The following is a 22213-nucleotide window of genomic DNA, read 5'->3' on the forward strand; positions in this document are numbered from 1 at the left end:
AAATGATAATAGATCGGCCAGTATTGACACAGAAAGACTAGTTTGGAAAAGGAACACAGGTGAGGTTGATGTTTTGAAGGTCGCTGTGGGATGGTGAGAAGACTGTGTTCTGGGTTTCTAATGGATTAGATCTGAGCTGTGGGAGAAAAGGGATGGAGTGTTGTGCAATTTGAGTGGTGAAATTGCACAACACGTGTGTATGTGTAACAGGCACACAAACATATGTATATTTTTGTCTTCTCTGTTTTTAAAAGATTACATATTGAGTGTAATGGTTGTCTAGAATATGAAAATGATAACTGCACAATGTATAAGTAGATATTCATTGCATAATGTTTGGTCACAATTAAAAATCATTATGTTATTTTGTTTAATTATAACAGTAAATATTAGCCATATATATATATATATATATATATATATATATATATTCACTTCTCTATAATTTTAGCCACTTGACTCTTCATGTCTTCATTGCAGATAACATCTCAGAATATTTTCCTGTAATATCCCTTTGAATCAGTGACAATATATTTTGGATATTTTTCAGTTGTTTCTTCACCAGATATATAGGTATCCAAGTGCTTTGAGTCTTTCCAACAAACCCCTCTTTCCAGGTTGTTTAACATTCTTCATTGTTTATAATGATAGTATTTGAATTTGTCATAACTTAGTGCTGTGGTAAATGTAATGTTTAGTATTAATTTTTTATATAAATTCAAAGATTTGCCAATAACATATAATGTTTCGAAATGTTAAAATGAGATTTACTTATTTTTCCTTAAGTTATAAAATTGCTTTCTACATATTCCAATCTCATGGATGATGTTCCATCTTTCTATTCCCTGTACAGTGAAGAATTCATCCTTTTTGTAACATATATATGTTTATTTGTATATACAATTTATATTATATTATATTGTGCTATATAACATTTAATATTTATATATTAAATATATATTTATATATTTATATTTATTTATATCTATTTAAAACATGCCACAAATCTTTCTCTTAAGCAACACTTATAAAAAATTTTGTTATGTAATTATGTACTAGGTGTTTTTTAATTTATCTATAAGATATCCCTATGCTAATTTTAAATACATCTAAATGTGAATGTGTCAATAATAATATATTTGTTTGAGGTGCATGCAGAATTCAGAGATAAAAACTCTGTCTATTCTTTTCTTGCTCTGGAATTTCAGATACTAGTGGCCATATTAAGAAGCAGAGATAAAAGGAGAAAGCAAGAAATAATTGGAATGCTGGTAAAGTAATCCTCTACACTGCAGCAATTTACAATAGTGTGTTATATATAGAAATAGATCAGTCATTGTTTTCAAGCCTGCTAAATAAAACTGAACTCTTGGAATGGCATGGCACTTGACCTTTCCTGGTTTCACCCGCAGTATTTAAACTGGTGCAAAGGGAACACACTGGCAAGTGTCTTCTGTTGACATGACAGATTCTCCTGGTTCACACAATGTTCAAAAGGCACAAGTCCCTTGCTTCAGAACGCAAGAGAGAAATATTTTCCCGAGGAGCTACACGGTCCATCCTGAAGAATGACTTGAGAAACTTCCACTGTTTGTCACATTTTGTGCTCTCAGCGGGCCCTCTAAAATCAATTCCAGTAGTTAAACATTCAAAAACTACGCACTTTGAGATTGAAGTACTTGATGCTCAAACAAGAAAGCAGATATGTATTGTGGATAAGGTAAGTTATATTTGTTCACTTAAAATTCTCTTATCTGCACCAAAGATTATTGGTCACTTGATTAAATGCTGACGAAGTTGTATCAAAACATAGTCCTGACTTTTAACGTTAGTTTTATGATGAGTAGGATAGATACTTCATATACTATTTCAGTGGAAGATATTCATAGTCAGTTTAAATAGTAGCTAATTATTATGTCTGTTTTTTCTGTTAAGGTGGACCATTGTCAAGAGGTAAAATTTCCAGTGCTCAGCTTCTCAGCCTTCACAACAAAATTTCCCTAGGTTTTTCTCTCTGTATACTTCATTACGTATTCAAATTATCATAGAGTTTATCAGTGTTCACAGAAAATAGCAAGCAAAAGGCGACAAACTTACTAAAAATGATATTTAGCATATATGATACAGTCTAGTCATTTAAAAATTATTTAGAATTCATTGTCTTGAAAAATGAACATCTCGCTTTTTATGGAAAGTTTACTTATTTCAAAGTTACAGTGTTTAAATTCCTTAAAAAAGTCTCGCTTAATATGTTAAACATTTTTATATTCACGTCAAAGATGTTTCATTCAGAAAAGATAAAATACATACTTCCTGGGTTAGAAAATTAACACATAAATATACGTGTACATCATGGATATACGTATGTGTATACAATATTTCATCCATTGTCTGTTTTTCATTGGCTTGAAAGGTCACTAGCAGTTTAATTTATTGAGAAAGATTGACATTTTTTACAACAATATATTTTCATTTATTTTGCTATACAGACATGTCAAATAAGCTTTTTTCTATTGTTCTGAAAATAAAATTCAGTCACTGATTTCATTTAACTATACTCTAGCTATGTTTCTGGATAAGAGGGAGAGACAAAACTGTTCCTGCTTTTAATTGCAGAAGATCATACGTACTTTCTCACTTAGTAATTGTAAATCTATGACCAACCTATTAGCTAGTAACAGTAACTTTTATTTACATATGGAAATAAAAGGTAAAGAACTTTACAAGTTCATAAAGTTCATAAGTGGAATGCAAGAGATTCAAAACTATTTGTAAGGAATTCCAAATCACATTATTTTTCAATACTACCACTAGAGTCATATATAAATGAATATATATTGTGGTAATAGAATTTTAACATAAATTTCATGCATGTTGTAATTTACTTCTATTTTAATACCTCAATAAGGCTTTTGGGTTTTTTTATATCATACAAGACTAAGACAAAACAAAACAAAAAAATCACCCAGAGGTTACTGATGTTTGTATTATTTCACTCTTAAAAATTTAAAACTCATCAGAAAAATACAATTAAATTAAAGGAAAGAAGGTAGTGAATGGATACTGAATTGGTCAAGGATTTCCAAAGATCAAGATTCTAAAATGAGACTGGCTTTTATGTCCTTTCTGACTTGTGTCTAAACCTTGATGCAAAATCCATCTCAGAGTAATGAGAAACCGCTAATGGGCTGCTAATTATTTTTTCCCATATATTTAAATTTTGATATTGAGATTGTATTTGAAGGTTAGACATGGGGGTTTACATTTTCAATTATTAATTAAATTGTGAAAAAAATTAAGCATGCAGAAAGCCACTATTCTTTAGAGACAAAGATTTGGTTTAGGAATTTTGGTTTAAAGGCAGACAGTCTCTCTGCTGTCTTGTTACCCCTCCTTTGTGGTATATTCAATAAACTTCTATCTCCTTTAAAAAGAAAAGGAATTTTGATATAGAAGTTTTGCTTACATTTCAGTAATTCTTGTAATTGCACTACCAGTAGCAAACCTTTAGGGAAACTCAGTAGGCCACATAGGGGATTATTTCTGGATTCCTCACCAGCCTTTATTGCACAATTAACACCAGATGATGTGGAAGTTAAAACATCCAAGTCTTTGACTTGTCAGTAAAACTGGATTTTGTTTTGTCTTGTTTTAGTTTGGTAGCTTGATAAATTGTCCCAACAATGCAAGACATTTAAAAGAAAAAAATCTGGATTAATTCACATTTTTTTGCTTCATGATTCCTAAAAGTTCAAATTTGTAAATATGAGAAAGATTGATTTTGTTTATTGTTCAGGATACTGTTTTGCCTAGACAAAGTAACAGCTATCTTAGCAGTAAGGTCATGTTAAGTGCCTTTCATTGTACTTGGCTCTACTCAACATACTAAGTAAGTATTGCTTATGACAGTCCCTATCTTTCAGTAAGCACTGTGTTACAAAGCAGTAAAAGTTGAAAGTCATGGACGTTGGAATTAAATATATCTGGACCAAATCCCTGCTGCATCAATCATATTTATCAAGGTGCAGAAAACTCGCTGACATGCTGATCACCAGGACCCTTATTTAGAAAATAGGTTAATAAAATCTGTATGTAAGCTTGGAATGAAAACTAAAAATAATATATGTAACATATTTGTCATGATGCCTTGAACACAATATATAAACTAATATATATATATATATATATATATTAGTTTTAATAATAATTTGGAGAGATAAATTTAATGTGTATAAATGTAAAAGAAAAAATAAGTGATGAACCTTGTGATACTGGCAGAGTTTAAATTTGACTCCTTGATAATTGCCCATTGACATGATTTCTTATAATGCATAGATTAGATATAAATATTCAAATAGTTTGAGCAGAATATATGTATTTTAGTAATATATGCTGACCTCTAGTAGAAAGTTAGTTTTCATCTAGATACTATAATTTAAACTTCAATATAGACAATGTATCTACTAAAGATATTCATGAAACAAAAACATCAAAATAATTCCTGGGATTAAAGAAAATATACTGAGTCATGTTCTTTTACTTAATATCACATACACATGTACATGCACACACACATACACACACACACATGCATGCATAGACACATGCCTGCATGCACACACACACCCCCAAACAAGCAAAAACCTCTTGCCTTCACTATCTTCTCCAGCTTCTGCTTTATTTCTATGATTACTTTCATCCTCTTCATATTGTCTATCCACATTTCTCTTTTCATTCGATCCTAAAACTACTCCATTTAGGCATTTGCCTCCATACCTTTTCAGTTTGATTTTGCCGCAGCAAAAACTCCTTGCTAAAATCCAAAGGTCAATTCTAATGCTTTATCTTAGCGTATCAGCAACATTTGCCACTGATAGGCACTTCTTCCTCTTTTGCTCTATGAGTTCAGGATAATAGACATATTTAAAAAAAAAAAAACTTATTTCATTGCTTCTCCATTTTCTCTTGCTGCTTCTTCATCATCTGACTTACTAGGTGTGGACTGTCACCAACTCAGTCATTGAAACTTCTCCCAATATTTACTCATTTACCTTTTTGAATCCCATAGCTTCAAATATTATCTATTGATGACTTATATATTATATGTAACTGTAGCTTATCTTTTTCTCCTCAACTGTCAATCCATTTATCTATGTATGTATACATCTCTGTATGTATCTCTATCATCTATCTATCTATCTATCTATCTATCTATCTATATTTACCTATGCATCTATCTATGTATCTAGTTATGTATCTACCCACCCATCTATCTGGATGTTTACTAGGAATCTCAAACTTAGTATATCTAAAATTGAACACTTGGTCTTACCTCAAAATTTTATCACAGAGTTTCCGAAGTCAATAAGTGGCAACTGCATCCTTCGAATACCTCAAGTCAAACACTTAGAGGCATCATAACTCATATCTTAATCTCATACCCCACATATAATCCATCGTCTCAGTGATATTTTCAAATATATCCAAACTGACAAATTTTCACCACCTCTACTGCTAGCGCTCCTAAATCTTTCCTCTGTTTCTGTTCTTAGCACTTTCAGTATATTCCTTCCATAGTAACTAGAGCTATCAGGTTAGATCATAACATTTGCTTCATAAAACTAGTCAGTGTCTTATTTGGGTCCACTTAATTGTCACTTTTTCTTTGGGAGAATTTGCTGACTACTTATTTAAAGTGGTAAAATCTGCCAATATTCTCTATTACCCTATCCTGTTCTATTTCTTTACTACAAGTTATTACTATTTAATATACTGTTTATTTTCCCTTTTTTTCATTTTGTTTATTATTTGGCCTACCCTGTTATTCCACCTTTGCAAAATCAGGGATCTGGTTTTGTTTTGTTATCATTCCTGTGTCTGCAACATTTAGAACAAAGATAAGTGTTTAACCAAAATGTATTGAATAAATTATACCTGTTCAAAAGTTTTGTGGATTTCACAATGCACTCATATTTAGCAGTGATAGTTTTGGGGTGAAAGAGTAGGATATTTGAAAATACTTTTTACTATTCTCTAAATCAAAATATCATTAAAATAAATATAAATATATTCACAGAGAAAGACATTTGATTAAACCATTTCACTAAATGCCCAAATTCTTCTGGGTTTTCTCCCGAGAAAGATGTATAGAATTTAACTTTGTATTAGTGTATAATTTACTGACCATCATATTCTGATTATAAAAAGCTAATAAGGTTTTTATAAGGCAGACAATACAGATGGGGCTATTTATTTAACTAACTTATTTATATACCATATGTAAGTAAAATAATATGACTAATGTAGGATGAAAAGATGGAGAGCTAGTAGCTGAATTAAAATGTAAATATCATGCTTGTTTTTATTGGAACATAAAAAATATATAAAAAATAATTTTTAAAACTTTAACAATGAGTTATTTTCAGTTGCTCACTATCCCTGTCTCACTTCTATTTTGTAAAATGTCAAAAGCTTATCTAGTGATATATTGATGGTTCAAGAGCACAGCAAGAACTTTAAAAGCTAGGATTGATAAATGTTCCCAATATCATCCCATACTTTTCTCTTTAATCTTTTCTCCAAGGAACTTGACCTCAAGAGCCCTCTTTCTCCTATTATTTTATTTGCTTTATGTCAAAACTCTAAAAAGCATTTTAAAACCTACTTATAGGAGTGCACTTGTTGTGATGAGCACTGGGTGATGTATGGATTGTTGAATCACTATATTGTGCACCTGAAACTAATAGAACACTGTATGTATGTAAAAAAAAAAAAAAAAAAAAAAAAAAAGACTGTATAAATAAAAGAAAGCACTCAGTAATTCTCCAATCCTTCTAATGATAAAAATATCAGTTTTAACCAGAAAATAGTAGAGAGAATTATAGGGTAGATAGACTAACTAAAAACTTCACTTTTGATATTCTAGTTAGAAATTTTGAAAATACTTAATTTCTAATATTGTCATTTTTAATAATTTACCTTGGATGGCATGCAACTTAGCAAATATATGTCTCAATTCATTCATTTGCAAAATGAGAATGGCATCTGTCTTAAAATATCGTCATGGCAGCTTTCACAATTTCATGTGTATAGAAATGACAAGATCTTTTTCTTCCACTCTTCTCCTTCTTCCTCTCCCTTCTCTTTCTTCATCCTCTTTCCTCCTCTATCCTTCCCCTCTTCCTTCCATCCTTGTCCCCGTTTTCTTTCCTTCCACCTCAGTCCCCTTCCTCCCCTCCCATTTCTTCTTAGAACATGTTATAATTGAAACGGTATGAGCTTTGAATTCACATAGAATAGAATTTTAATATGAATCTGATTGATTTTACGTTTCCTTGGACATAATCCAATATCTCTGCCCTTTATTATACTTTTCCGTAAAAGGATTTAGGTATTGTTATCCATCCGTTTATAAAGTAAGAACGGTGGTACAGAGATTCGAAATGAAGAACTTAGTGTGTATTAGAATCAAGCTTTGAACTGGCCAATATTTGTTCTGGGCTTTGCTCTTAACTGCCATACACTACCACCTGACATATACTAATGACTTTCATTAGCCCAAATTCTCACGTTCTGTTTTCATTTCATGACTGGGACAGGACATCTGACTTCCCATACAGACAATATGTTTCAAGACAGAAATGCTATTTTCTTTTCTTTTTTCATTTATGGTTTCTCTCTCTCTCTCTCTCTGTCTCTCTCTCTCTCTCTCCTTCTCTCTCTCTCTCTCCTTTCTCACTCTCTCCCTCTCTCTTTTCTCTCTCTCTCTCTCTATTTTTTTCTTTCCCCTATGTTCATCTGTTTTTTAGAGGTGCTATTTTTGAAGGATGTCTACTTCCCTTCCATTTGATACAAAAGAAAGTTCCAAAGTATTCTTCAGTTTTTTTATATACAGACATAAAATAACATTAATTAACATTCAAACCTAGAAATTAAAAATACCTTTGAAGTCTCTATAATAATAAATGAAGCAACAAATATGCACAAAGTGTTTATATCATTAAAAATTAAGAAATTAAAATGGATTATTCCTCCACAAAGAGGGAATTAATGTAGTCATTTTCTGTGAGTCCTGAAGAGCCTCAATGCCTACTCCTCTCTTTGCATACACTTCAGAATTCCATAATACAACATGCACGTCTTATTTCATAGAATCAGTGTATTTGATATTAATATATTTTAAATCATCTGCCCTTAGATTTCTCTCAGAAAAAGTAGTCCTACCATATTGAACAAATGCATACTGTCATGAGAAGAAATGTAGTGTAGAGGTTTATGCTCAGAAGTCAGACATACTTGTGTCTGCAGCTGAGCTTTGCAAATTATTAATATTTTATCATCTTAACATGTTACCTAACTACTCTGACTCTTGCTTTTCCATGTAAGGTAAATATCAAATCAAAATACAGTAAATATCTATCTTCCAGGAGTATCTAGGACTTTTATATTTGTGAAATGTGCAAAATATACCACCATGTACCATATTATTGGTTTTCTGTAAATTAAAGCTGTATTTTAGATAATGGCAGTATGTAAATAATATTATTATTCCATTGGCACAGGAAAATAATTGAATTAGTACTTTTTGGCTGTGACTATGACAATTTAGTCATTATATATAACAAATATAAACTATTATGTGTATTCCTTTAAATTATGTCTACATTTTTCCATTTTCTAAATATATCACCATGTAAGAAAACCATTTTTGTTTATGGGCAAGCTATAAAGAAGATGTCATTTTATCTTCTGTAAAATACGAGATACAATGACACTCTCTTTAGAAGGTCAACATAGATGAATAAGTTTTAGAGGATGCATCTTGAAAGAAAAGAGTTGAAATTTACCAGATTCAGCGTTTCTCCAGCTCTATGTTTTGCCATCTTATAGTGACCATTTATTAACTCAATAGATATCTGCTAAGATATTTGTCTAGTTTTCTATTATATGTTTGAGATAATGATTAACTCAAACAGATGCAATTCCTGTTCTCATAGATTCTATACTCTCCGGTGGAAGCCAAACACTGTACAAGTAATTTTAAGTGCAAAGATACCTACACAGTGGGGGGGGGGGGGGGGGGGCGGGGGGGGGGGGAATGGTAGTTTGGGATAGTAAACAAAGGGAGATAATCTGTGAAACAGCAGAATCTCCTTGGAGAAATTATGTTAATATGTGGCCCAGACAGTGGATAAGATGGAAGAGAAATAGGGGGATATGACAGATAAAGGAGGTAGAAAGAACAAGACTTGTTTGGTTGTGAAGAATGAAGGTTAGGGAGGATGCAAGTATGATGTTGAATTGCTGTTTAAACTACTGGGATCCTAAGAACAGTATAAGTTATTAAGTCCTTTATGTGTTTTTGTTTATTTTTTTGCTTGCTTTTCTTTCTTTTTCAAGTTTTTACTTGAATTCTAGTTAGTTAACATACAGTCTGATATTAGTTTCAGGTTTAGCATTGTTTGCTTTCTTATTTTTGGTGCAGACAAGTACAGAGGCAGGTAGGAATCAAGTACTCAGTTTTGCTCATTTTGAGTTAGAGATCTCCGTGAAATACCCAAGAAGAAATAACTAGTAGGCATTTGGGTATGAAGATGTAGGACTCAGGAGAGTGGTCATGATTCAATATGTTGACTTGGGAATTAGAAATGTGTAGGTGATCTTTGCAGCCATTACAGTATAGAAGAGAAAATTTCAAAAGAACAATATAATGAATAAAGGAAAGAACCAACTATACAGGCCTGAGGAATTCCAATATGTAAAGATGTTAAATAAAGGGAGGTTTGAAAAGGAAACTAAGAGAAGTTTCCAGAAGGACAGCAGAAAGGTAACTCTTTCATCACAGAAGCCTAAGAAAGAATATTTGAGTGAGAAGGGAAAGATCAGTAGATGTGACTAAAAAGCACAAAGAAATATGATAAGTATCCCTTGAATTAAGTGGTATAATGCTCATGTTTAGTTTAATTAGATTGCTTTAGGTACAGTGATTTGGGGGGAAACCCAGTCTAGAATGGGGGATGACAGTCAATGGGTAACAAGAAATTTGACTTTCCTAGAAAAGTGTTCTTTTATAGGCAGCAAAAGTCTTGAAAAACTTAAGTGTTTCAAACTCTTCATTCTTCAACTCTATATTAACTCCTATGTAGTCCAATTCACATACTTTGGGTTACTGTTTACCCCTTCTTTATTGCTCCATTTTTCATCAATCTCTACTACTCACCAATCCCAAAATAATATTGTAATTTCCATTCCTTGAGTTTGGGTAAAATTTGATCCCTCTGCCTAGAGTGTTCTGTTACAATCTTCTGTCTAATTCACAACCATTCCTCATGATCAAACTGAAATGACAACTTCTTTGAGTGCCACTTATGATCTATAAGCAGATGTGTTATTTGTCCCAGAAACAGTTGATTGAAATTTCCACTATAGAAGTTATATAGTCTAGTCATTGGAAATGAGCATTCGTAAGCTATCTTGACAACTTGAAAGAGTAATTTTGTGTTTGTTCAAACAAATAATTTTTCAACTGAAAATTGTAAATAGTTCATCATTATTTAATTTTTCTAGCAATTTATTTTCATTGTATTTTACAAATGTATCATAGAATTTTTTTTAAGAAGTGATGTTTTATCCTACATAGTTGGGAAGCATTGAACTAGAGGACATGGGAATGACCTAAATGCTATTATACAATAAATATGCCTTGGATGCAAAATTAGTACATGTCATATCAAGACTCCTCTTGGATTTTGTTCTAAAAGTGTAGGTTCTTTACAGGTAAGATAAAATAATAATGCTCAAATATTTGCATTGTAAATATAGAACAAAAATTATAGCTGAAATGACATGCTTTTAGATCAGTGAAAGTGAATAAAGCATGTTTTCCTTGGAAATGTAAAGAAAAGATGAAAAAAATGTTAACTACTAGGGAAAAAAATTATGAGAGGAGTATTATACTATTAAAAGAAATCCTATTTCCCATTAAGTCAAGCTGAATAAAGAAAGCTAAGTTTAGAAACACATGTTTAAAATAGTACCTAAGATTTAGATAACAGTCTATGTAAAGAAACTAATAACAATTGAGCTCTGAACATTTTGGGGGTCAGAGTCACTAACCCCCACGCAGCTGAAAATCCATATTTAACTTTTAACTTCCCCCAAACTTAAGTACTGATAGCCTACTGTTGACTGGAAGCCTTACTATAACATAAGCAGTCTATTAACACACATTTTGTATATTATATGTGTTATACACAGCATTTTTACAATAAAGTAAGCTAGATAAAAGAAAATATTATTAAGTAAATCACAAAGAAAGAAACTATATTTACAGTGCTGTGCTGTAAAAGATCTGTGAATTAGTAGACCCACACAGTTCAAACCCGTGTTATTCAAAGGTCAAATGTATATCCAAGAGACATGTTATTCAAATTAGACAAATAGTTACTTTATGAGTAGCTACCATACTTTAGATTACTTGGGGTTGAAAATTAAACATATTTCCTTATCCTGATATACATGAGTCAAACTGGAAAGATAGATTATGCATTTTGAAACAAATTACAACATGGTGAATAGCATATGGGAGTTTAACACAAATTATATACTAAGGTGGCTAGGGAAACGATACTTTACCATCTGATAGAGGTTTAAGCATGAGGATGAGAAATAAAGCTAAAGTGACTGGAAAGAGGCACCCAAAAGGATTTTATATATATATATATATAAAACAATTGTTATATAAATACAACATTTATATATATTATAAATACATTTATACATATATTATATGTATATATATTAATGTATATATTTATACATTGTATAAATATATATTATATATATATAATTGTATTTATATAACAATTGTTATATATATATATGTGTATATGTATATGTATATGTATATGTATATGTATATGTATATAACAATCAATTAGCAAAGGTGGGCTAGAAAGAACATCCCAGGAAGAATTAACATACTAAAAGTATTACAATCTCAGATTTCAAGATATACTACATAGCTGCAGCAGTCAAAACAGTAAGGCAATGGCACAAACATAAACACAGATCAATGGAACAGAACAGAGATCCCAGAAATAAGCCTATGACAAAGGAGGCAAGAATGTACAATGAGGAAAAGACAGTCTCTTCAATAAATGGTTTTGGAAAACTGAACAGCTGCATGCAGATTAATGAAACTGGACCACTTTCTCACACCATACACAAGAACAAACTCAAAATGGATTGAAGACCTAAATGTAAGACCTGAAAACATAAAACTCTTAGAAGAAAACATAAACAGTAAACTCTTGGACACTGGCCTTACCAATGTTTTTTTGGATCTGTCTGCTCAGCCAAGGGAAACAATTAGGACTATACCAAAATAAAAAGCTTTGGCAACTGCCAGAGTCCAGCTCCAGCAGGTCCAGGGGTTCCCGAAGGAAGAACGACGTCGGTGAAAATAAAACAAAACTAAAATAAAAAACTAGAAAATAAAAAACTAAAATAAAAAACTAAAACTAAAATAAAAATGGACACAGACAACAGCAGCGTGTTGAACTGGCCGATTTATTGTAGTAAACGTGACATTATATATGCTAGTGATTTCCTTGTAACTATGTCATCTGTTTTTCTAACATTACCTAATTTTGAAAATGTTCCTATGTGTAAACAACCTTTAAGAAATAACATGGCGATTTTCCCCTAACTTTCCCGCATACCCTTTGATTATAGATTCATTTCTTACATTATTCTATTATGCACCTGTGTTTATAATCTACAAAGCATTTGCTTTGCTGTTCTCGTGAAAGGACCTCCATTTCTCAACACCTCAAGTGGAACAGTTACAGAGACATGACCTCCCAACCACATGAGGCCAGAACAATGTGTTTGCCTCGGTCCGAGGTGCCAGGAAGGGGCTGAAAAGGCCTTAGAAACCCATGCCTCCTACATTCTCAGAGAGACAATGCACCTAGGAACCAATGAACCATTCTGTACCTTAAACCGACTAGGTTCAGTCATCATCAGGAATGCCTCCGGGGGGCCAGGTGGGGCTATGGGTTGAAGTCACCTGTGCCAGAGATACACTCCTTAGTTACTGGAGTGGGGCTTTTCAGATCCGTATGTCTCTCTTTTGTTGGCCGCCTTTGCTGGCAAATGCATGAGCTATCCTTCCTCTAAGTAGAGGAGTCTCCATAGGGGATGGCAAGGGCTAAACGTAAGGCTACACAATTTCTTGCAGAACCTTATTTTCTTTCCTAATGGTTCTTTTCCCAGAGGGCCTGTGGAGGGCAATTCCCCAATAGACAATACCCCAGGTTGTTTTAAGGCCGAATTACCTAAAAGCGGGAGTGCAAGAAGCTTCCATGTCGGTGGGCCGCCTTGCAGTCACCAATCCGTCCACAGCCCAAGCCCTGCCACTCAGGCTGGGATAGCTCGGCTTCCAGCAGGCAATAAAACAAAAAGGCAACTTGCTGAACGAAAGAAGATATATATAAATGATATATCAAAGAAAGGGTTAATATTCAAATACATAAAGAACTCCTACAATTCAATAACATAAAGCAAATAATCTGATTAAAATTGGTCAGATCTTTTTCTCCCAAAGGAGCCATACAAATAGCCAACAAACACATGAAAATATGTTCAACATCACTAATCATCAGAGAAATGAAAATCAAAATCACAATAAGGTATCACCTCAAACCAGTCAGAATGGTTAGTATCAAAAGGACAAGAAATAAGAAATGTTGGTGAAGATATGGAAAACGGGAAACCCTCATGCATATATGTGGGAATTTAAGTTGTTGCACCCACTGTAGAAAGTAGAAATACCATACGATCCAGTAATTCTGCTATGGGGTATTTATCCAAAGAAAACAAAACACTAATTCACAAAAACATATGCTGTCCTATGTTTATTGCAGCATTATTTACAATAGCCAAGATCAGGAAGTGTCCATGAATAGATGAATGGATAAGGATGTTGTGTACACACGTACAGACACACACACACACACACACACACACACACACACACACACACACACTGTAATAGTACTCAGCCATGAAAAGAATGAATCTTGGCATTTGCTGCAACAAGGATTAAGCTAGAGGGTATTATGCTGAGTGAAATAAGTGAGACAAAGATAAATGCCATGTGATTTCATTTATGAGAGGAATCTAAAAACAAAACAAAAGAAACAGAAACAGACTCATAAATTCAGAGGAACAAATGTGGTTGTCACAGGGTAGGGGGATGGGCAAAACAGGTGAAGCAGATTACGATGTACAAACGTCTAGTTGTAAAATAAATAACTCATAGGAATTAAAAGTACAGCATAGGAATATAGTTGATAACATTATAATAACTTTGTATGGTGACAGATAGTATTGATGCTTATTATGGTAATCATTTCATACTATATATATAAATTGTCCAAATAGTATGTTGTACACCAGAAACTAATATATATTGTATGTCAACTATCCTTCAACTTATATATACATTACAAAACAATAGCATGAATGGTGTACAAAGAGCATCCCAGGAAGAAGAATTAGCATATTAAAGGCAAAGAAGCAGAACAGTAACAATAAGCCTTCTGGCCTACTGTATTAAGTTTGTGATGTGATGTTGCAGAATGGAACAAACTGAGAATAGATAGTGTGGTTAGCACTGATGGTAGAGTCCCAGATGACTGCCTAGCATCTGGACTTTTTCTTTTCTTTCAGATCAGGGGGTAGTATTTGCCATTCAGCAAATTAAATCTGGTAACAATATGGAAGATAGAATGAGCAGTAGAGAGTCTGAAGACAGAGAGCTCTGTAAAACTGAGAAGCAAATCTCTTTTTAAGTTTATTTATTTAGAGGGAAAGAGAGAGCAAGTATGAACAAGCGAGGAGGGGAAGGTCAGAGAGGGAGAGAAAAAAAATCCCAAGCAGGTCCTGTGCTGTCAGCCCAGAGCCCAACACGTATGCTGGATCCCAGGAACCATGAGATTATGACCTGAGCCGAAATCAGGAGCTGGTCACTTAACTGACTGAGCCACCCAGGTGCCCCAAGAAGTTAATCTTTTGGGGAACTTACTCAGGACTGCCACATTTGGGAGGCAATGTAGTATCAAGGGCTCTGCTTAGGTTTTGAGGGTACTCAGCCACCCCTTACACTTAACCAGCTTGTGACTTTGGGCGATGTCCTTATTTTCTTTTCCCTTAAATTTTATTGTGAGTTATCTCACTGGGGTCATCTGAACAAATACCATTGTCTAGTAGGTTTTTCCATAAGGAAATATCTATGGCACAGAGCCTTGAATAAGTAGAACATTGCTAAACAAATTGAAATCTACAAATGTAATAATAACATAAAATTTGGGGGAACCTGGGTGACTCAGTCGGTTAAGCGTTGGACTCTTGATTTTGGCTTAGGTCATGACCACGGTTCGTGAGTTTGAGCCCCACATGGGGCTTCAAGCTAACAGCGCAGAATCTACCTGGGATTCTCTCCCTCTCTCTCTGCCCCTCCTCTGCTCACTCTCTGTCTCTCTCTCAAATAAATAAACTTAATTTTTTTTTTAAATAATAATCTAAAAATGTTTCACATCATTTAAGTATGTTAAAAACTACAAAATAAAGGAAGGTTTAACAAAATTTTCAAAATGTAATATAAGTATTGAAGTTATTTTTTTTCTTTTGGTATGTGTATATAACTCATATTTGGAGAGTAAGTAAAATAATTCAAATAAAATATAAATCAAAGGACACATCTTTAGGACACCATGGAAACTTTAAGAAATATTATATATATATATATATACACATTTATTTCTAATTTAAACTTTACTGGACAACACCTTTTTGTAACAAAGCAGAATAATTATGCAATAAATATACTGTAGCTCCTATCAAATGTGGTTACAGTCCATGTAGGTTAGAAAAATGTACATATCCGGTACATTAGAATTGAATGTTGTATTAAAGGTAAAAGGAATATGATATTCCATTACTATTTTATTTCAGTTAAGTTTGGTTTAACAAGAATTTTGCTGTTTGAACTTGTAATGAATCAAGGCAATTTTCTGTATATAAACATCCTATGAATTTGTCAAATTAACCCATGGCAACCCATGGGTGCCAGATGGTGAGCCAAGGTTCAACAACAGACCACAAGAGGTATGAAAATAGAGAAGTCTATCACCCACAGGTTCTGGAGTATCTACAGGCTTCAAGGAGCCACATGGGGAGGTGAGGGAAGACAGGGTACAGAGAAAGACGGGACCTAAGGCATATGCCTTTAATAGGGTCTGTGAGTAGAGTGCTAGGGGGTTCCTGGACTAAGGCCAAATTAGCCAATTCAAACCAAAAGAGGGGGATTTTTGGTAAGCCCCAAGGAAGCCTTATCTTAGGGCCACATAAAGAGAAGCCATTGGGAAACAGGGGAAACCGTTGGTCCAAAGGGCTGCCGTAAAGTCATATCAGAGTGCATATTTACTTAGGACTATGAGGGCTGCTATCCTGGGCAGGTCCTTGTCTGAGGGGCTAATGTCAGGTTAAGGTCACCGCAGGCTGCTTGGTCAAACAAAACAGATGGCAGAACAGCAATATCATGAAGTAGCTTAGCTAAATTCTTGATAAAACCTGCAGATGAACATAGTGTATTAGTTCTTATGAAGTTCATGATGAAGGAATTCTTAGTCTTTTCATGATCTAACAGTTCAAACAAACAAAAAAAATAAAGATTATGCTTACATAATGTGTTCCTGGGAAATAATTTTGGTTTGGTATTTGGTATGCTTCTCTTTGATTTTTTTTAAAGAAATTATATTTTAGGCATGTACCTTGTCCAGATTAACATTTTACTGTTACTTTTGGGTAGCCTGATAAAGAGCTATTAAAATCATCACATATCTCGTTGCTGTGATCTTAACGTTACTTAAGTGTAACATATTTTTCATCGCTCCTTTTATAGGCCTTCCCGCTCAGAATTATCTAGTAACAACCCTCTTTCTTGTGCTATTACTCATAACATTAGTATTTAACAAATGAGCGGTAATTTAAGGCAACATTGAGAAATAAACATTCCACTTTTTGTTTTGTTTTTTAATTATCTAAAGGCTTCAGGGAAAGAAGTCTGAAGGTGCAATATCACAGATAGTGAAAACTGATACTGATATCATATAAAGCCTTTTAATATCCTCACAACACAAATTTGTGGGCACACATTTTTGCTTCTTAACAACCCAGAATATAGCTGTGATGAAATTTATATTTTTGCTAGAATCAGTGCGATGACAGAATGTAAGTTCCATGCAGTCCCAAATTATATTATAAAAAGTCAGTAATCTTAGATTTATGTATGCTTATACTGTGTCTTACCTTCTGCTGTGAAAACTATGCTGTTTGCTTGGCTACATGATCAGAGCTCAAAGGTTTGGAGAGGCAACCATTGTTTGAAAGTGATAGTACTCTTAAACTGTGTTCAATTGATCATTACATTCCTATAAGAATATCTTGCAAGGACATTATCCTAGAACATCATCTGCCTTTCTCTTCCCTCCCTCCTTCTTTCTTTCCTTCCTTCCTGTTTTTGTTGTTTTTCATATACGTTGAAGAATATCGATCTTCCACTGTAATAAACCCTAGGAACACCAGCATGAAAAACAAATCAAACCAAACAAAATATGTTCCTTCCTCTTCAGACATTCGCTATAATTTGATGGATAATCACATGTAAATAGTCCAACACAAGATAATATAATACAAGCTAAAACAGAGGAATGAACAAGGTGCTGACTGAGTCCAAGGGGATGATGTTCTTTTTTACTGCAGAAATTGAGAGAGGCTTTAGAAACCTCCTCCAGTTATAAACAGACCTGGCACACTGACGGATCATCCTGAGGATATCTCTAACAGTAAAGGGCAATCTCCTAAAGTAGAAATTATCTCTTCTAAATGCCTTATATCCTCAGCTTTTCAGGCTTTAACAGAAGGCATATGGCTATAAAGACACCTCTAGAGAATTTAAGAAGGAAGGCAAAGATGAATTCTCTACTCACTTAACAGTTTTCAAATGTGCAAACTTTTCGGGTTTCGTAACATTAGTACGTTATATTTTATTAGTGGATTTTTAAATTGACAGTCATCAAATAATTTCCAATCCCCAGTGATCTACTGGGATTCAACTAAGTAACCTGAACCCACCGGTCACCACATAAAGCCTATGAATGTCACACTCATTTATTTTCCTATAAGAAGTTAGTTCCCTTTTAGAAAGATTTATTGTAAACTGCCTACTACATCTACATATAGAATATTTTATTTGAGAACTGATCTTACTCTTAAGTCAAGAATGTTGTACCTCTGCCTTCTTATAAACTCATCATTTTAACATCATTTTGTGTGAAGTGTAAATTAATTATCATCTGTCTTTTTTCTTACTGCAGTTTAACTTTTCTTATCACACATTTTCACTGCTTCCAAAATAAACATTTAATATTACTTCATGTTTGGGTGGTTCTGACTTTGCAATTACAGGTTATTTGATTTCTTAAAAATAAAAATGTAATGTAATTATTCATTTCTTTTAGGAAAACATATAATGGATTATTGGCTATGCAACTGAGTTTGTCGATACTGGTCTGTGCACCTTTGAATAATATTTTTATTATCTGCTTCTCATTAACTTTATTTAATAAAATCCATTTATAACCCTGAACTTAATTTCATAAGGACTTTAACATAGAATCCTGAGACATTCAGATGAATGCTACTTCTTTGGAACAGATAGGAACATTCCAAAAAGCTTTCACTCTAAAATTCCTGAGAAACTGATTTTGCCTTAAGATCTATTTCATGCAGAATTCTTTTAACTAGACATTATAAGAAGAACACAAACAGCAAGAACAGCCACAAACATTGAGCTCTTGACTATAAAAAATAAAATATGCTTCATTTCAAAATGGGAAGAACAAATCAGGTGGGTTTTCTTTTTACAACTATAAAAAATAGATCCATAAATGTACTTATTTGTTTTTACTTTCAATCAGCATTTCTGGCATTACCCCAACATATTGTCTTTGCAGGCCTCTGTTGGTAATAGAATTCCTATGACTTAATGGCCCACGTATGTCATAATTTAACTATGTAGGTACAATTTCACTAAAATTCCTAATTTTTTAGGCTATTTCTTTTTGGGTCTGTATTGTGCTGTAATAGACAGAAACCTGGACTAACCACTTAGCTTTGCTTCTGCACACAATGACATGATACCCCTTCTGCCAGATTACATCTCTTCTAATTACCCACATCATCCACCATCACATTCATCCTAAGAGGAAGGACCAACACGTGGAGTCCTATCATACATAATGCATGGGTGACGGAATGTGCTATTTTTTCAGATGCGCCCCTGCTGTTGCCTCATGGTTATTCATTTGGGAGACTGAAGACACCACACTCAGCAAGTGATTGCAAGATGATCGAAGTGTCTCTATCAGTAGAGAATTCATGTGTGGAGCTAATTATTTAATGAGCTGACAGTGAAAGTTTCGCCTTAACACAGTTTATCATTCTGCTTCAATTCTCTAAAATTTCTCCCTATTTGTACTACATTCAAGTAATCAGTAAAATCATTTTATTCTATACATAATATATCCCCTCTCTGAACTTTACCATCCTACTTCAAATCATCATCGCTTCTAACATACAGACTGATCTACAGATACACAATATATGATACACAATATATGTAGCAAAACAGTAAATATAGTATAATTTGTATCACCTGTAATTATAGCCCATACATGTTCCACAGTATCACCAGATACTGAATTTGGAATTTGTTATTATAGATGAAATCATTTTATTTTTGCATTATCATTTTGTCACCTAGAGTCTGTTAAATTTACGGAAACCAGATCGATTCTTCTAAGAGTTACATCATGTCACTCCTCTGATGAAAACCCTCCAACAGCTACGTATATCACTCAGAAGAAAATCCAAGCTACTCTTCCATATTCTAAAAGGTTATTCATTATCTTCCCACTCTCATTTCTCTCTCTGGTCATGCCTTTAACCAAGCTGTCCCTAACTCACTCTGCTCCAAACACATTGGCCTACTTGCTGTTTCTCAAATAATCTTGATATAGTGATCCCTCAGGGTCTGTGTCTTTGATGTTACCTCTGTCTGAAAGAATCTTCTTCAATCTATCTGCATAGTTTGCTTTGTAGCTTAAGCCTTTGCTCATAACTTTACCTCCCTAACAGAATCATGTTTCTTCTTTCCATCATTCTGATCTCTTACCTCTTTTATGTTTTTTTTCTTAGAACTTATCACCCTCAATATATTACATATGTATTTCTTAATTGTCTGTCTCATTTCTTGAAAATTGGTTACAATTAAATATTAGTTCAGTGTGTGCCATTATGCCACAGTATTTTAGAAAGTATATTCAGGTGTAAGACTGTGTACATTTAACCCCTGCATACATTTAATGTTTGCTTCTTATTGGCTGTGTGACAGGACACAAATCTCTTTTTCTTAATTTTTTTAAGGCTTATTTATTTTTGAGAGAGAGAGAGAGACAGAGCACAAGCGGAGTAGGGGTAGAGAGAGAGGGAAAAACAGAATTTGAAGCAGGCTCCAGGCTCTGAGCTGTCAGGACCAAGCCCAACACTGGGCTTGAACTCATGAGCCATGATATCATGACCTGAGCTGAAGTAGGTTGCTTAACCAACTGAGCCATCCAGGGGCTCCTAGAACACAGATCTCTTAACATTGGAGTGAATCAGTCTCCTCTCTGTCAAATGGGGATAACGGTACCTTACTCTGGGTTGTTAGGAATTTAAATGAGCAACTGTTTAGAAAAGTACCCAGTACATATAAGACACTATGTAAATGCTAGCTATTATTTTAAAACAGAACTAGAGAAAGAGAAAGAGAGAGAGGTAGTTTTTTCACTCTGACACACACAAAGGTTACTGGTGCATAGTTGGTGCTCAATTAATATTTTTTTAAATGAAACAGCAAGCAACACACATATTTGCCATATCATATTTGTTGTTAGCTTGGATCCTTTCTTTATTGCATTTTGTATTTCATGTTAATAAAATAAATACAAATATGATTTGTATTTGTATAATGGATAATAATTGACTTGTTTTTAATTAACAATAATAAATATCTAAGCTATAATGCTTGGAATAAATATTATAAACTGCAATACATGATAGTGAACATTTTGTCAAGTTTTTTTTAACCCATATTAGTTAATTTATCAGTTGTATAACTTTTGAAAGACGTTCATATTTCATGACCACAGTTTCCTAATTTTTTAGAAAGTCTGTGTCAGGGTACCTGGGTGGCTCAGGGGTTTGACTATCCAAGTCTTGATTTCAGCTCAGGTCATGATTTCACAATTCTTGGGATGCAGGTGGCTCTGCACTAAGAGTGCACGGGGGGATGGGGACCTGCTTTAGATTCTCTCTCTCTCTCTGCCCCTGGTTACATGCATGTGCACACACTCTCTCTAAAAAAAAAAAATTCTCAGTGTCATTACTTCATAAGATTGTTTACAATGTTCCGGTGCCTCCCTGTATAGACCTTAAAGTAGTGCCTACAATGGCAAATACTCATTACATTTTCCTCCAGCCCCTACCTTCACCTTTTCTATCTGCCTCCACTACGTGGTGTACCATGGTAAAGAATGAGGTTTGAACCGGGCTATTTGCACTCAAAGTCCATTCTTGTACACTTGTTAGCTGTGTCACCCAGACAAATTACTTAACCTCTTGGAGTCACAGTTTTCTTATATGTAAAATGAAAATAATAGTATTATATCTAAAGCCATAAAGATGGTGTGTGATTTAAATTATTGAAGAAAGGTAAAGGTCTTGGAATTGTGTTGGACTCTAATTGCGCATTCATTGATGTTACTTATGACGGCTAGCATTATTCCTAATGGCTTTCAAAGTTGTTTCTCCATTACATATGAATTTAAAACAAAAATGAGATAAAAGATTTAATTACAATATAGCACTAGCTGGCAAACACACTTCAGTGATGAAAAATGGTAATTTATATCAAAGTAATAGGGGATAGAACAACAAATGGGAAATTGAAGTTGACCTAAATTCTAGGTTTCAATAACATTCAGTTTCTTTGAGGTCCATAGTAGGACACTTTACGTCCAGGAGAGAAGTGGTACAACTACTA

General features: G+C 33.6%; 1 protein-coding gene across 2 annotated transcripts in view; it reads left to right on the forward strand.

Annotated features, from left to right (window-relative positions):
• Nucleotides 1-1371: 1371 nt before the first annotated feature.
• The window catches only part of TECRL (trans-2,3-enoyl-CoA reductase like), a 123637-nt gene continuing 102795 nt past the window's right edge, over nt 1372-22213 (forward strand). Inside the window, exon 1 of one of the 2 annotated variants that reach the window (XM_053901512.1) lies at nt 1372-1720. In XM_053901512.1, coding sequence (XP_053757487.1) covers nt 1487-1720 — 234 coding nt within the window. In that variant the 5' untranslated portion in view covers nt 1372-1486. The remainder of the gene's footprint in view (nt 1721-22213) is intronic. The other variant, XM_019468704.2, reaches the window with a different exon arrangement.

This window comes from Panthera pardus, unplaced genomic scaffold (assembly GCF_024362965.1).
Source record: "Panthera pardus isolate Hobbes unplaced genomic scaffold, ASM2436296v1 HiC_scaffold_13, whole genome shotgun sequence".
In the NCBI taxonomy this organism is placed as follows: Eukaryota; Metazoa; Chordata; class Mammalia; order Carnivora; family Felidae; genus Panthera; species Panthera pardus.